A 17,501-nucleotide genomic window follows, 5' to 3' on the forward strand; every position below is an offset into this window, starting at 1 on the left:
TTTATGCTGCATTTGGTTGTTTTTGTTTGCCATTGTTGGGGCAATGGAGAGTTTAAAAGAAAAGAAAAGAAAAGAAAAAAGGAGCAGCAGGTAGGAAGGGGCAAGTCCTCATTTGAACAAACATCTCCCAGTGGACTTGATATTGGCAATCCACAGGGGTAACTATGCATTCCTAGAGAGCCAGTGTGGTGTAGTGGTTAAGAGTGGTAGTCTCGTAATCTGGTGAACCGGGTTCGCATCTCCACTCCTCCACATGCAGCTGCTGGGTGACCTTGGGTCAGTCACACTTCTTTGAAGTCTCTCAGCCCCACTCACCTGACAGAGTGTTTGTTGTGGGGGAGGAAGCAAAAGGGGAATGTTAGCTGCTTTGAGACTCCTTAAAGGGAGTGAAAGGCGGGATATCAAATCCAAACTCTTCTTCTTCTTGCCTTCTTCCAAAAATGGGAACTTGAGAGGATGGAAACTATATTTAGCAAGTCTGTTGCAAGGCTCCCACAGGAGACAGTGATGGCCCAACTTGTATTAGGCAAATTCATGGAGAAGACTGTTAATGGGTACTAGCCATGATGCCTCTGCTCTGCTCCCATGATCAGAAACAGAAATGCATCTGAATACCAGTTGCTGGAAGCTACAGGAGGTGAAAGTACTATTGAAAGTGCTCATGTCCTGCTTGCTAGCTTCAGACAGGCATTTGCTTGGACACTATGAGAACAAGATGGTAGACTAGGTGGGTCACTGGTCTGATCCAGTCGGGTTATTCTTACCTTCTCAACATGCATGTTTTTAAATATGCAAATAGCAGCCTCCAGACCATGGGAATCGGAGAGGTGTATCCTACCGTGCCTTGTGTGGTCCTGCCAAAAAAAAGTGTGTTCCTGAAACTATTCGCATTGAGATAAAAGCTTCCATTGGTACAAAGAGCAGCTCACATCCCATGCAACCAATAGCTTCTGGCAGGCGATTTCCACTGGGACCATGGGCCTGTGTAGGGTTAATCTTCCTCTCCAGGTCCTAAATCATGGGTAGGCAACCTAAGGCCCAGGGGCTGGATGCAGCCCAATCGCCTTCTAAATCTGGCCCATGGACGGTCCGGGAATCAGCGTGTTTTTACATGAGTAGAATGTGTCCTTTTATTTAAAATGCATCTCTGGGTTATTTGTGGGGCATAGGAATTCGTTATCCCCCCCCCAAAAAATATAGTCCGGCCCCCCACAAGGTCTGAGTGACAGTGGACCGGCCCCCTGCTGAAAAAGTTTGCTGACCCCTGTCCTAAATGCTACAGGCATTAACTTGGTCATGTGAATCATGTAACTCTGGGCATCAGACAAATGTGGACGTGCCCTAACATCCTTTCGTGCAGCACCCTTGCTGTGTCCCCAACCTCCCTTGTGTGGAGCAAGAAAGGTCTGCAGGGCTTTTTGAAAACTTCTGTTTTCTTGAACATAGAACATCTCACATTGAGGACTCTGATATACCTTTCCCACTTAACACCGGGCACACCGAACCTTGGAAGTGGGGCTGCCATGCAAACCCCTGCTTTTGCCCTTGGATACAGAGTTTGAGAGTTCAGGCCAAGACCTGAACACTCCTTATCTCTATAGCAGGCTGTTCATATGTTGCAGCAGGGGCAATGGAAACACGTAGCGTGACAGTGCTGATCTGCAAAATATGCTTTCAGTCTTTAGAGCCAACACAGGAACAATTTGCCATAGAAGTGTCATTTGTAATTATTTGTATTCTGCACTCTCACTCCCATTTCTGCTTATAAGGTGTAGTTGTTTTCTACACACACATGCACACAATTAACAGCATTTTAAATGTGCAAATATTAATAGCTTTCAGCACCGATTCTTAGATTTACACCTCAGGAAGTCACAACAACAATCCCACACATGATGCAATCAAATGTAGAAGTTTTATTGGAGATAAATACATGTTAATAGCTTTATTTCCCTTGAGCCTGTTGAAGTAGCAGTATATTTTTAGTTTTTTCCCATAGTAGGTTGAGTAGAGTATGGCAATTAATCTTGGAAGAGATGAACAAACCCAACTGCATTATTTTTAAAGTAATTTGCTTATGAAAAAGAGCCAGGTATTAAACATATATTTCAATACAAGCTTGCACTTTTAAACCAACCAACCTTGTCACCAAATTCGTGGCTAGTAGACCAATGTCTTCACATGGAATACCCTATCCCATCTTCCCTTCTTTCCCTCCAAGAAAACACAACTGACTGAACTCACAGACAGCTAGCTTCTTCAATTAAGTGGAAGCTAAACACTAGAATAAACTCCAGTTGGCCTCAAAAAGCTAAATGCTGGAAATTTGGTGATGGGTCTGTCACTTGCCTCATGATATATGCGCATATGGGCTGTTGAGTTATCAGGAGAAAATGACATTGAAAATTTGACATTGAGGGAACAACTGGCAAGTTGTATTTTGTTAAATTTGTTTCTCAAAAAACAAATAACACTTATTTAAAAAGACAGGGTGGTGGTGACGTCATCTGCGCAACGGTCAGACTTACCCTCTCAATTTATTTGCTGATTATATCGCACTGATGATCTCTGATCCAGACTAATCACTGTCAGAGGCCAACAGGGAGATGGAAAGCATATGGTAAAATTGCTGGGCTATCTCTGAACAAGTAGTTCAGAGATATCCTGTGAATTGTGATACATTCAAAGTGATCACAGGCTTTAAGATCTGCCCCCACCATGTAAAATATCTAGGAATTCTTGGGTAAAGCTTGATAAAAGTACTTTTTTACCATTACCAAAGATACTGTTAAAGACCGTAAGTAATAGGCCCAAGTTAAACCTATCATGAATGGTAAGAGCATCATGGGTAAAAATGATGGTATTACAAAAATTGTTTTCATTTCAGACTATTCCTATTTGTATATTGATTGAAACTCTTAAAATATTTGGTAAGGTTTGTCCATCAAGGCAAAAGACCTAAGATTGACAGTGGTTTACCAACACTTCCAGAAGTATAATGATGCGGCTCATCTACAAAATACAATTAGAATGATAATATGCAATACAAACCTATGCTTTTCAAAATACTCAGCCAGCTAACAATTGGACAACATGATCATGTAAAATGGCTGTGGGAAACTGATTTAGCATAGAAAGGGAAGATGTGGATTGGAATAATTTATGGACCAAAAAACCTTTAGCATTAGTCTCAACTCATATATGAGTGATTACATTTAAGCTGTTACATAAATGGCATCTGACATCACTAACATGCAGCTATAGTAATAAATCATTATCATACTTGTGTTTGTAAGCTTGCAATACAATTGGTACAATGTTCCACATGTGACTTATGTACATCCTTTTGGTAAAAGGTGTTCACAGGGTGGGGGGAGGAAGCCACATCAAGGGGCAACATGCAGATTGCACATCAAGTTTAGGACTGTTAACCATTTCCAGGGAAGATCAGCTTAATTTCAACTGCAGCAATAAAACTACTAACACATTTGTAAAGCTGAGCAGGGTCTGGTATGGTTTCAAATTGGACAAGGGATCGCGTGTTGAGATTCCTGCATTGCAGAGGGTTAGACTAGGTCACCCTCAGAGATCCCTTCAAACTCTACTGTTCCACAGTTTTATACAAATGGTTAATAGATTCACTTTCCACTTGGTGGCACAGAAATGGAAGAGACTGGATCATTCACAGAATTCTGTGTGGAAGCAAGATGCACAGACAATTTCCCTTACTGGAAAAACGAACAAGGAGAGTACAAACACTGAACAGCACAGAAGACATAGATGTCTGAAACTTGTCACCCTTTCATTGGGTTTTCAAAATGATAATCCTGATGACCGGCATCCACCTAATTCACTCAATGGACTCTGGCAGAATTTAATAAACTGATTTGTTCCGTGGGAATAAATGGAGGGAGGGAGGGAGGAATGGGAAACGAAGACATTTGTTGTATGTGTTTCTGTGTTATATACTGAAAATCAATAAAATTGACTGAAGAAAATAAGAAGACAACAATGCCAGTTAGCCCAAGGAGTCTGGCCTGTATGGCGGAGTCCCTGTAGGACTTAGCTCCGCCGACCCTTCCTCTTTGAAGCATGGCGTGGGTGATGACTGTGGGGTGACAAAGACAGTGCCAAATCCGGCTCCCTTCCCATGCCGTTTGCCTTTTCCACTTTGCAGAGCAGCTCACTGTCCTCAGCACTGATGGGCCGGATGATGTGGCCAGGCTTGGTGACAATGTGAGGAGCTGTCAGACGCTGGAAAGCACGCTGGGTGTTCCAAGTGGGGCCCACGGGTGCTTGGATGCTGCGTTCAAATTGCTTGCTGTTCTCAAAGGGGAAGGGCAGCTGGCTCACCTGCAGTGTAGTGAAGAAGTAGTTTAATGGCACAGTTAAATTCACAGAGTTTAATTACATTCCTGCATTGCAGGGAGTTGGACTAGACAACCCTTGAGGTCCCTTCCAACTCTATACAGTGGTGCCTCGCAAGACGAAATTAATCCGTTCTGTGAGGCTCTTCGTATAGCGGTTTTTTCGTCTTGCTTAGCGGATTTTTTTGTCAGCTTAGCGGATTAGCGCTATTAGCGGCTTTTAGCGGATCAGCTGATAAGCGGCTTAGGGCTTAGGAAAAAGGGGGGGGAGGGGGAAAACCCCCGCAGGAACTCACAAGACATTTTTGTCTTGCGAAGCAAGCCCATAGGGAAATTCGTTTTGCGAAGCGCCTCCAAAACGGAAAACCCTTTCGTCTAGCGGGTTTTCCGTCTTGCGAGGCGTTCGTCTTGCGGGGCACCACTGTAATTAAGAAGAAAAAGAAGTCAATTCTAACATCTTAGAATTCTGTGATTCTAAGAACATTTATACTGCATTTTCTTTCCCCCACATTGTTTCTGCAGGTGAAAGCGTGAATGGCAGTCTCCCAGGCCAGAGTGATAAACTCACCTGATGAACTGCTGCTGAAATATTGCGCTGTTCACTCAGGATAACATTGGGCAGGTGCCTGTCTTTCCTTGGGGGCCCAGCTGCTGGTTTGATAAGGAACCTAGAGGGCAAAAAAGAAAAGGAAGAAGGGAGGTGAAGCAGGTGACAGCTGGCAGTGACAGACCACTAAGCTTCCGCCCTGAAACATACCGTCTCTTCTTCATCTTACTCGGCTGTAGTCCCGCACCTCCCCACTCGCCCCATCCTGGAAGCACCAGATTGATAACTTTCGGTTTGCTGTTCTGCTCTGCCCGACGCTTTTCTTTCATAAAGTCAGCAACGACGTTGTCACTTGCAAAGGCCTCCCGGATCACCTGTCGCTGGTCTTTGCCCATCTCTAGCTGCAAGGGAGAAAAAGATCAGCAGGCAGGTGGACAAGGAGTCTCACAGGATTTCCAGACAACAGGTAACTAAAACAGGAAGAGTATAATCTAACAGTGACCTTGATGCTCAATTGGAAATGTAATTGTTCTACGGAAAGTGTTGTTAAGCTTTCTTGAAGGCCCTGCTGGAGCCAAAAGACAGGTGTACAATGAACGAAGAGAACAGACAAATGAGTCTCCTCCCCACTTTGAATCCTTAACCAATGGGGAGCATGATACTGCTGAGTGGCACGGAACTACATCCAATGAAAGCTCATTCAAGGAGATTGCTGAATTGCTGCTGCTCACAGAGTCTGACTCAGTGCAGGGATTTGGAGCAGGAAGGAATTTCTCTGCCCAGAGGTCTGTCTGGGAGCTCTGGTGTTTGGATTTTAAAACACCTCCTTCCCTTTCCCAGCAGCATGTGACTCAGCTCGCTTGCAAGAATTCTCTGGAGCAGTTCGGTCCTCGAATACTTTCCTGTAGTACACAAGCTGTCTGCTTAAGACATGCTGGCATGATTCAAACTAAATGACAAAGCATGCTTTGTCACATTGCAGCCCACCCCAATGTGCCCCCCCCAATACTGATGGACTCCAATTCCCATCACCCTCCAGTTAGCAAAACCAATGCTTACAGATAATGGGAGCCATAGTCAAACACCCCCTGGAAGGCTGATTAGATAATAATACACTTGCATAACAAGAGACTCTTAATCTCAGGGTTGTGGGTTTGAGCCCCATGTTGGGCAAGAGTCCTGCATTGCAGGGGGTTGGACTAGATTACCCTCCTGGTTCCTTCCAACGATTTTATTCGCGTCAGTGTGCTGCTGCTGTCCCTTCCTCTCTCCCTTCTTTATGTGAAAGGAGGTTGAAATCACCTGCTTGTAAGCTCTGAACAGTTCCTTGTTATGTCTGCACTTGTGGAACAGAAATTTGTTTTATCTGCTGCTCATTAAAAAATAAACCAGCATATTGAAGACACCTAACCACAGTTCCTCAAGTTCGGACTTAACAGGGAACTGTGATTAATTCAAAAGTGAAAGCATAATAATGTCCCTTTGGTTATACAGTGGAACCTCGGTTCCCGAATGCCTGCATTGTTGTATGTTTTGGTTCTCGAACACTGAAAACCTGGAAGTAAATGCTTCCGTTTTTGAACACTTTTCAGAATCCGAATGTGCAATGCGGCTTCCGCTTAGGGGAAGAAGCTCTTGAAGCCAATGGGAAGCCGTGCCTCGGTTTTCGAAAAAGCAAATGGATTTCGTCTGAGAACCGAGGTACCATTCTATTATTAGTTACTCCTATTTAATGTCTAAGTTTCTCTAGGCATATAAATTGTACTAATGTTAATATCCTAGTTTTTGTTTTTTTTGTAATTGCTGTTGTTAATATTTAGGTGCTTTCACCAGCTTATTATTCTTAATACTCTATATGTATGTATATATGTATATGTGTATATATATATATATATATATATATATATATATATACACACACACACACAATGTGTGTGCATTCAAATAAAAACATTTTTTAAAAAGGGGTAAAGTAGAAGCTTTCAGCCTCCTCTTATACATGTGGAGGAGTGCATGAGCCTCAGGTTTCTTCTTCTAACAATAAATCCTAATTTGCCATTCATTTCTGAACTGGGCCAGCCTGCTCTGAAAAAGCTAATCTGTGAAGGCAATGATTGGCTTTCTCATACAGTGAGACAGTTGGTCCTTTTAGCTCAGTGCTGGGTCTCCAATAACTCTAGGCAAATACGGCTTCTAGTTCTGCTACCCAAAATCAGTTTTTAATGAGAAACAAAACAAGGAATGAACCAAAGCCCTTCTACATGTGATTGAAGGGGAACCTGTGGACCTCCTGATGTTATTGGACTACAACTACCCTTAGCATAGTTGGCTATGCTAACTGGAGCTGATGGGTGTTGACTAATGACATCTGGAGGGCCACAGCTCCCTCCCATCCCTAATGTAAAGCATGCTCTCTCTTCCCTGATGCATTGGGATAAGGCTCCCTGCAGCTGGAAAACAAACCCGCCAAGGAGATTAAACCTTCTCCCTGACATACTAGCTTTCTCCCATTGGGGAGCTTTCAAAGATGAACGCTTCCCACGCCGTTAGCCTGAAGGGGCACAGTGCAAGTAAAGTGTTAGCACTTAGCTCTTCCGGATCCATGGAACCCCTGATTAGCCCCTCCTAATGGTGCTCACTGCTTTTGAATTATGGTGATGGAGGAGAATCTTGAGAATCTTGACTGCAAGAAGATCAAATCTATCCATTCTTAAGGAAATCAGCCCTGAGTGCTCCCTGGAAGGACAAATCCTGAAGCTGAGACTCCAATACTTTGGCCATCTCATGAGAAGAGAAGACTCCCTGGAAAAGACCCTGATGTTGGGAAAGATGGAGGGCACAAGGAGAAGGGGACGACAGAGGACGAGAGGGTTGGACAGTGTTCTCGAAGCTACAAACATGAGTCTGACCAAACTGCGGGAGGCAGTGGAAGAGAGGAGTGCCTGGCGTGCTCTGGTCCATGGGGCCACAAAGAGTCGGACACGACTAAACAACTAAATAACAACAATGGTGCTCACCTCATCCTGTACAGCAGAAGGCAAAAACGGACACTGAATGGGACGAAGTGGCTGAGCCAGCACTGCCTTCAGATCAATCAGAGCCTTGCGCTTGGTTTTCTTCTTGGAGCTCTGGGTCTTGCCGCCCTTGGGCGATGACTCAGCTTCCGGAGGCTGCTGAAGTTCAGCACCGTTGACTTCTGGCATTCCGTTTTCCAGTGGGACTTCCTCTGTCTCTATGGCCTCCATATCCTCTAAGGTATGAAGCCGTTCCAGCTTTTCACTCAGGAGCGGCCCCTCTGGCACAGGGCTTGGGGGTGCTGGTAAAAGCACGTCCGTCACCTTGGGCATCACTTCCTCACTGTTAAGACCTGAAGCAAGAACACGACACAAATTAACATAGCATCTGAAGGGCACTGCTGGATCAGACATCACTCTAGCCCAGCATCCTGCAGGGTAGGAAAACCAAGGCTCTCTCTGTGTTGCTGCTCTTTAGCAACTGGTACTCAAGGGTACACTGCCTTGGGATGTGGATGCTCCATATTGCCACCATGGTTAATATCGGCAGACCCAAAATTTTCACTAATCAACTTTTTGGAATACATCACACCCCCCCCCCCAGCAAGCCTACCCAGGCATATTGTTTTAATACAACAGATTTTATTTCTATTTATTTTGAGTTTTAAAATAAATGTTGACCTGTTTTTGCATTTGTCAGTATTTTTAAAAGAAATATTTCAGTTCGTTCCTTCTAAAACCATGTGGAGATTTAAGCAGTCAAGTAAGCAGTATGCAAACTTCTGTCAACTAGCTAAATAAAATGATTGCTTCTTACAGCAGTCAAAATATACTTTTTTCCCCCTGAAGGAAACACACGTAGCAAACAAACACAAAGTAATTCTGATTAATAAAAAGATTAGGAATGGATTTTATTTCAGCAGACAATGCTAAAAGACGTGGTGTAGTATTTTACATTAAACCTGCACTTGAACCCAAGCTAATCCAAAAAGACAATAAAGGGAGGATTCTAGTGGTACAAATCAAAGTCCAAGGAGAAAAGATAAAAAACCAAATAAAGACATGGTTAAACAGGCAATTAAACTATTACAAATTCAATACTCACTGTTGATTAATGAGGAAATAAGTTGGATTGGAAAATTAAAAGGATGAAACAAAAGTATTTTGAACATGCCAACAAGCCAGGGAAATTACTGGCATGGCAAATGAGGAAAAGTGAACAAAAAAATTATATAAATAAGATAAAACATAATGGTAAGGTCACTGACAAACAAAAGGAAATAAGGGAAGACTTCATTAAGTACTTCACAGATCTTTACAAAAAAGGAATTGAAAAGAAGACACTGATGGAAGAATATATAAAAAGCAGCAGTCTTCCAAAAATAAAAGATGAAAAACGGATACTATTAAATGGCGAAATAACATCGCAGGAAATATTAGATGCAATAAATCAAGCAAAGACAGACAAATCCCCAGGACCAGATGGAATTTCAGCAAAGTATTATAAAAAATTAAATGAACAGCTTGTGATTCCCTTAAAATATATGATGAATGAGATTTTAAAAACAGGGGAAGCCCCAGAAACATGGAAAGAGGCCTATATAACATTAACACCAAAACAAGATTCAGATATAACATTGGTAAAAAATTGTAGGCCCATCTCACTATTAAACAACGATTACAAACTATTTGCATATATCCTTGCTAACAGAATGAAAAGTTCTTTGGAGGAACGTTTACATCAAGACCAAGCAGGATTTCTTCCAGGCAGACAAATGAAAAATATTATCAGAAACATTTTAAACATAATTGAATACCTGGAAGTGCAAAATGAAAAACAAGCAGCATTGATGTTTATAAATGCAGAAAAAGCATTTGATAATGTTTCTTGGGACTTCATGGAAAAGTTCTTGAAAAAATGGAATTTGGAGTAAAATTTAACAAGGGAATATCTATTCAGAACAGAATGCAAAATTGATTATTAACCAGGTGATAACAAACCAATGTAAAATACAAAAAGGAAGTAGACAAGGATGTCCATTATCAACGCTTTTGTTCATTCTGGTCCTGGAGGTTCTGGCAAGGAATATTAGAATGGATAAAGAAGTAGCAGGAATATGAATGAAGAAAAATGAACATAAATTGAAAGCCTTTGTGGACGATTTGGTTATTACCGTAGAAGATCCAAATAATTCTCTCCCTAGAGTAATAGAAAAAAATCAAAAGTTTGGACAAGTGGCAGGTTTTAAACTTAATAAAAACAAAACCAAACTGTTAGCTAACCCAGAAATATTATCTCAGGTTAAGAACTTTGCTTCAGGATGAGAAGAGAAATCATGCAGCGGCGGCGCAGTGGCAGCAGGAGGCCCCATTAGCTAAAGTGGTGCTTCAGGTTAAGAACAGTTTCAAGTTAAGAACAGACCTCCAGAACGAATTAAGTTCTTAACCCGAGGTACCACTGTATTTACAAAGACAATTATGAAAAAAAATTGGAATGAAATAAAAAGGAATTTGGAAATATGGAATAGGATGAACCTCTCTTTTTTAGGACGAATTGCTGCAATAAAAATGAATGTACTGCCAAAAATGCTGTTCCTTTTTCAGACAATACCGATAATAAGTAAAAATGCTTGCTTCAAAAAATGGCAGCAAGATATTTCAAAATTTATTTGGAATGGGAAAAGGCCAAGGATAAAGCACAAAATACTTACAGACTTACAACAGTGAAGAGACTTTTCTCTTCCAGATTTTAAAATTTACTACGAAGCAGCATGCCTTATTTGGATTCGGGATTGGATTAAATTGGAAAAAGAGGAGGCAATAGACTTAGAAGGACACGACAACAGATTCGGTTGGCATTCATATCTGTGGTATGGAAAAGCAAAGGTACACAAAGGATTCCACAATCACATAATTAGAAAGTCCCTGATAAGGGTATGGGAAAAATACAAAGAATTACTGGAATCCAAAACTCCGTGGTGGTTGTGACCTATTGAAGCATTATCACTTCAATAATGAAGTGATGAAAGGAATATGGCCAACATACAGTGGTGCCTCGCAAGACGAAATTAATCCGTTCCGTGAGGCTCTTCGTATAGCGGTTTTTTCGTCTTGCGAAGCAAGCCCATTGACAGCTTAGCGGATTAGCGCTATTAGCGGTCTAGCGGCTTTTAGCGGATCAGCTGATAAGCGGCTTATCAGCGGATCAGCTGATAAGCGGTTTAGGAAAAGGGGGGGAAAAGGGAAAAAACCCCGCAGGAACTCACAAGACATTTTCGTCTTGCGAAGCAAGCCCATAGGGAAATTTGTTTTGCGAAGCGCCTCCAAAACGGAAAACCCTTTCGTCTAGCGGGTTTTCCGTCTTGCGAGGCGTTCATCTTGCGGGGCACCACTGTATAGAGATTTATTAGTAGAACAAAAAGGAAAGTGGAAATTGAAAGATTACGATGAGATAAAGGAACACCTTCAGAGTTGGTTACATTATAGGCATTAAATGAAATCTTCATGGAAGACAACAAGAGAGAATTCACTTACAGTTTCCAAATTCCAAAAGGATATCATAGATGATAATTCTAAATTGTTAAAGGAGGCGTATAATATTCTGATGGAATGGGAAAGATGAAGTGGGCACAGAACATAGGTCATAACATACAATTTGAGGATTGGATAAGGCTTTGGAAAGTGAACTTGAAATTTACGGATTGTATATTGTTGAAAGAGAATTATATGAAAATGATGTCCAGGTGGTACTTTACACCATTAAAACTGGCCAAAATGTACAAAACAGAACAAAAGAACTTTCGGAGATGTAAAGAAGGGGAAAGTACGTTTTATCACATGTGGTGGGATTGTAAGATTATTTTTAAAAATTGGGCAATGATATATAATGAATTGAAAAAAATGTTTAAAATAACCTTTGTGAAAAAACCAGAAGTCTTTTTGTTAGATATTCTAGGACAAGAAATGCCAAAGAAAAATCAGACATTATTCATGTACGCCTACACCTACGGGAGCAAGAATCCTAATAGCAGAGAACTGGAAGACTGGAGAAATATCACCTAAAGAACAATGGCAAGAAAAACTGATGAACTATGCAGAACTGGCAAAATTAACAGCCAAACTGCGTGAAAAGAACAATAGTGACTTTTGAAAAGAATGGGAACACTTTACAACACACTTGCAGAAACAAGAAAAAAACATGGACTCGTTAGCAGGATTTAAAGAAACATTCACAACTTTATTTACAGATAACAAGAAATATAATTAGTGATGTATGCAACAACAGCAGCAAGAATACTTATTGCAAAGTATTGGAAGACACAAGATCTACCCACCCTGGAAGAGTGGCAGATGAAGGTGATGGACTATATGGAATTAGCGGAAATGACTGGCAGAATCCGGGACCTGGGAGAAGAGTTGGTGGAAGAAGATTGGAAGAAATTTAAAGACTACCTGCAGAAACACTGTCAAATTAATGAATGTTAAAATGATGTTGGATTGAAAATAAGTGGCATTAGCAACAAAGTTAAAAAGAGTATGCAAAAATGAATTGATAATGGGCGAAAATATAGAGTTATAATATGTTAAGATATAGAGTTAAGATAAATGAAAAAGGGTAAGGATTTGCTGATTTGATTATATTAATGGGAATACAAAAAGGGGAGGTGTGAGGAAGTCAAAGAAACAAGTTAATGAGTTTAAAGTTATAAAAAATGGATTTGTTTTAACTTTCTTTTTTCTATTTTTCTAGTTTTCTTGTTTTCTGTATTTTTGTTTGAGAGTTTTTTTCCTTTTTTTTGTTTTACTATGTATTTTTGTATTTATGACTTTGTAAAACCTTAATAAATATTCTGAAAAAAAGAAAAAAAAGAAATATAATTAGTGATAACAGAACATTATGTATAAACAGAATGTAACAAACCAGAAGTAGAAGTTGGGAGAAGTCAACAGGGAGGGGGAAAACCTAGAAAATGGATGTTAAATGATGATATTGAATAATTGTTATGAGAAAAGAAAATTAATAATAATAATAATAATAATAATAATAATAATTGTATCCTGAATATACAGCCTATCGTTTTCACTGGATGACCCTGTTCTTTTCCCCCACACCATGCATTGTTTTATGGCCCTGGCCCTGCTGACCTGCAACAAAGCCTTGCAGCAAAGTCTCCTCCTTGGTTGCAGGTGGCTCCATCTCTTCGTCACTCTCTTCGCTGTCTTCTGGTGCAGCTGGAAGGTCCTCCTTGGGCTCTGCGTGGGGCCGTCCCAACATCCAGGGGTTGTCTGGATCCAGCCCAGCAGGCCTCTCATTGACAACACTTGGAACAAGATCCCCCTCTGCGTCGGTGTCGTTGCCACCTTCCTCGCTATCGGATGCCGGGCGTACTTTCTGGGTCAGTTCTTTGTTCCGGGCCAGCTGCTCCTGCATGGCTTGCCTAGCCTAGAAAGGCAGGCAGGCAACAGCATTTACTTGCAGACCTTAGGCTTACAAAAGCTATTCTTTGCTTCTTCACTAGAACCACCCCAGGTCCATCCAACTCCCAAAGCCAGGTGCAAATAGGGTTGCCATACGTCTGGAATTTCCCGGACATATCCGGAATACTGCGGTTGGAAGTAGTGTCCAGGTGGAAATCAGCAACATGTCTGGGAAAATCTGGACTTATGGTAACTCATGTCAGCTGTGTCGTTTTTGCCTATTTTCCATAAAATAGCTTAAAAAATGCCTGTCACACACACACACACACACACACACACACACACACAGCTCAAAAACTCTGGCAAAAAAACAACCAGCCAAAATCTCAACAACTTTTGTGTCTGGATTTTCACTTGTTGAAATATGACAACTCTACCTTTGAAGTTGGCGCCATATGCAAAATGGAGGCTTAGGGGGAGGAGACAGTTATCTGCTGCATCCCAAAAGTCAACATGGATACTGGGATGGTTTGCATAGACAAACCTGTTTCTGTATTATTTCAGATAAGAGCTTGAATGGTCTGGTGCTGGAGGATTCTTTTTGACACAGCTGTAGTTAAACAATCAGAAGTCAGAAACCCTTGCTGATCTACTGCAAATTGTCCAACAATCTACCAGTAGATTGTGGATCTATCTTTGGCCCTCCCCTGACTTACAGTATCCCGTATTTTCAGCCACAAGGGGACCAGCAAAGCATACACCCATCTAATAACCACCCAGGAAGCAAGTAAAATATTTAACAGCCCAACTTACAATAATTCACTACTATTTCCTCCCCCTCCCAAGTAAGAATTTCAAACAATACTCTCCAGTGAAAGTCAATTTCCCAGGAGAAAGGGTATGAATTGCAACTGGCCAGAAAATGTTTTGCCATCTGTTTTTGGCTTTGGATGTAAATCCACCCAATGGCGGGAAGGCAAGCGGACAAAAGAAAGGCCTTTTATCACCCACTTGCAAATGTTGTTAAAGGTGCTCTAAAAACCACTTCTATGGGAATAGCCTGATATTTTCAGCCAACCCTTTTCTGGAAGGTACGTTTCAGCTCGAACAAACCTCTCAAGCACCTGCCTTGGTTTAATTACATGTTAAGAGCGGGTTTTGGCTGATAAAGCCTCCTCGCTCCACACGTCTCTCACCTCTAGGTTGTACTTTGCCATGAGGACTGTAGATTTGGCCCACTTGCCCTTGTTCTGGTGTTTCAGGCTCATCCTCTCCTGCACAGAGAAATAAGGCAAAATGTCACGATGGTGGAGTACGGTAAGAGAGTGCCCTCCACTAGGCAGAGGGGCCTCATCTCGGTACCACAGGAAGAGGGCTGCACTCACCTCAATACGCGCTTTCTCAATTTTAGCTAGCTCTTCTAGAGCTGCCTCAGGGTTAGTTTTCCGCAACGTCTCGAATTCTTTCAGCACCTTGCGTTTCCTGCTCTTCCTAAGCATCCTGTGATACCTTCAGGAAGAGGAAGATAGCAATGTCTGAGGCTTGAATAGTCAGGCCAGAGGGAAAGGACACACAGCTAACTGGCATCACTGCCAACTCCTGATTCAAGGTAGGCAACAGAGCTGGTGTGTAGAACCTGTTTGCCCTGGCCATTGGCAATGCTTGTTGAGGCTGATGGGAATTGTAGTTCAGCAACATCTGGAGGGCCAGAGGCTGCAGCAGAGAGTCAGTGAAGTGGTTAGAGAAGGGACAAGAAAACTGTGACTCTAAATGTTGCTGCCCTCCCCTCAACTTCAGCCAGTACAACCAATGGCCAGGGATGGTAGGAGTTGGAATCCAGCAACTTATTGAGGGCTACTAGTTCCCCACCCCTTGTGTGGAGTATCAGTCTACGGCCAGAAGGTCTGTTTCAAATCCCTGCTAGCTGTCAAGCTCAATGGGTCACCCTGACTGAGTCAATGTCTCTGCCTTACCCACCTCACAGGATAAAGATAAAATGGGCATGGGAATGTTGAGAGAGAGGGGGAGAGCAATGTACACCATCTTCTCAAGAGATCATTGCAAGAAAAGTGTAAAAAATAAACAAACAGAGCCCACATCTGTTGGGGAACAGAGAACCCGCACATGGGGCTGCATGTTTTCATTTTGCGTGCACAGAGATTTGAATCTGTTTTAGAATTCCTCATTCTAACATACTCCAAATGTTATTTATTATTTAATTATTTTTAAAATTACATTTATGTCTTGCCCTTCCCTCCCAAAGGAGCCCAGTGTAGCGAGTCGCAAGATGCCTAGTCCTTTGTGGGCTGCAAGGAACTATGCAGAAACTGAACAGGGCTCATCCACAAAAGTGAGAAGAGGACTTTTCCCACCCAGCCTCATTTCTTTCCGGCAGCCAACTTAAAAGGGTGAAGGTGGGTTGGATGGCTGTTCACAAATTTTCTCCAACTTAAGTCAGCTGATCAGCACTTACAGCAATGTCTGCTTTGGGCAGGGATCAGTTGAACTAAGGAGTTCTTCAAGAACTCTGTAGTGCAGCCAATCCCTGCAAGCCTTGCTGTTGCGACCAATCATCTGATCAGCACATCAAGCCTTTCTTGGAACAGAAACAACTGGGAGCATACTGTGCAGCTTCCCAATTGTTCTTTCACACCCATGTCTTTACCTGCGCCCACACCTAATGTAAAATTTGATATCAGGCACGGAGCAGGTAACTGTGCTTGCAGGGGAAGGGGGGGAACAACAGTTTTGTGGTCCGCTATCAGAACTAATGGGACTGTAGGTTGCCAGCCGCTGCTCTACGACAATTGCTTACCTTTTGCTCTTGATCTTCCGCTGACGTCGTGCCTTAGCCTCGTAGTAGGACTGCAGGACTCGAGCCTTCTGGCGCTGCATACGTCGCAACTGTGCCTGGAAATGCACACAAATGGAGAGGAGGGCTGACTGTAAAAGCTTACAGAGCAAGGCAGTGTGGGATCCAGGAGGGAGGGAGAGATGGAGAATGGGACAGAAACAGCCAGATCTAGACTCACCTCCTCCAGACTCATGGCCTGCAGCGAGGACTTCTCCTGTGGCGTCAGGAGTGGGTCCTTCACTGGCTGCTTTCCTCTGTGCAGAATATCAAAGATTTCTTGCTCCAGGGGTGTTCGTGCCTTAGAGCGGGTGAGACGTCGGAAGGATGGACACAGAGAGGTAAGTTTCAGCTTACTCTAAAGACTAGTCCAACAAGGTTGCAAAAGGTCACTAACAAAACAGGGGACCCTCACCCCCCGACCTCACAATACTTTATTTGCCAGTCTGATTTTACATGAAGGGATGCTACCTCTTCCTTTGCAGACTATGCTTGTCATTGCTGCCTCTGGAGACTATCTGGAAACTTGAGACAACATAGGAACTAACGAAGTTATGAGCATGTTAAACAGATGCTTTCCCATATTCACTGGCTTCAAGTTAGTTCCAAGGCTCGGCTGGTTTTGACATTTCAAGCCCTTCATGGCTTAGGGCTGCAGTATCTGAAGGATTGCTTCATCTCACTGTGTACCCACAAGCGCCCTGAGATTATGGTGAGAAGATCACCAGGTAAAAGGGACTTCTCTGCAGTGGCCCCGGGTTGCATAAGACCCTCCGCAAGAGGGGATTGCTTGAACTTTAATGTTGTTTTAGAACCAGGCAAAGCCTTTAAAGGAGGGGGGGGCACAGGCATTCAAACTCTGTTTGTTTTACCCCTGAAATGTTTTAGCTTGTGATTAGATGCTGTCGTTATGGTTTTAGCTTTTCTCTGTCCCTATGAAGACTGTTGTAATACTACTTTTTAGAATTTATTTCCTATTTTATTGTTTCACTGCTTTTATCGTACCAAAAGCATGTTAGTTATTGGCCGAGCAAAAACCATAGCAGGCAGATAGATAGATAGATAGATAGATAGATAGATAGATAGAATGTATTATTATTTATTTGTTACATTTATACTGCACCCCTACTGAAGAACTCATGAATAATTTCTACACAACCCTCCTTCAAAAAAGGGAGAATACCACACCTTTCAGAGTCTTTAGTAAGGATAGGTTTTAGTTCCAATACAAACAGGAAGTTTTAAGAATGAGTGCTCTCCAAACATGATGAGAGGGAGGGCTGCCTTGGCTGAAGTGGCAAAGC

At 42.3% G+C, this 17,501-nt stretch overlaps 1 protein-coding gene across 1 annotated transcript in view; it reads right to left on the bottom strand.

Moving 5' to 3' along the window:
• Positions 1 to 1,896: 1,896 nt before the first annotated feature.
• UTP14A (UTP14A small subunit processome component) overlaps positions 1,897 to 17,501 on the bottom strand; it is a 20,408-nt gene continuing 4,803 nt past the window's right edge. The window contains exons 6-14 of the mRNA XM_081848023.1: positions 16,379 to 16,498; positions 16,162 to 16,256; positions 14,732 to 14,855; positions 14,543 to 14,620; positions 13,074 to 13,371; positions 7,932 to 8,281; positions 5,125 to 5,315; positions 4,936 to 5,035; positions 1,897 to 4,353 (exon numbers count right to left, since the gene is read on the bottom strand). Of these exons, the coding sequence (XP_081704149.1) occupies positions 4,063 to 4,353; positions 4,936 to 5,035; positions 5,125 to 5,315; positions 7,932 to 8,281; positions 13,074 to 13,371; positions 14,543 to 14,620; positions 14,732 to 14,855; positions 16,162 to 16,256; positions 16,379 to 16,498 (1,647 nt within the window). The 3' untranslated portion in view covers positions 1,897 to 4,062. The remainder of the gene's footprint in view (positions 4,354 to 4,935; positions 5,036 to 5,124; positions 5,316 to 7,931; positions 8,282 to 13,073; positions 13,372 to 14,542; positions 14,621 to 14,731; positions 14,856 to 16,161; positions 16,257 to 16,378; positions 16,499 to 17,501) is intronic.

The sequence above is a fragment of the Podarcis erhardii genome (assembly GCF_964252035.2).
Source record: "Podarcis erhardii genome assembly, chromosome: Z".
Classification (NCBI taxonomy): domain Eukaryota; kingdom Metazoa; phylum Chordata; class Lepidosauria; order Squamata; family Lacertidae; genus Podarcis; species Podarcis erhardii.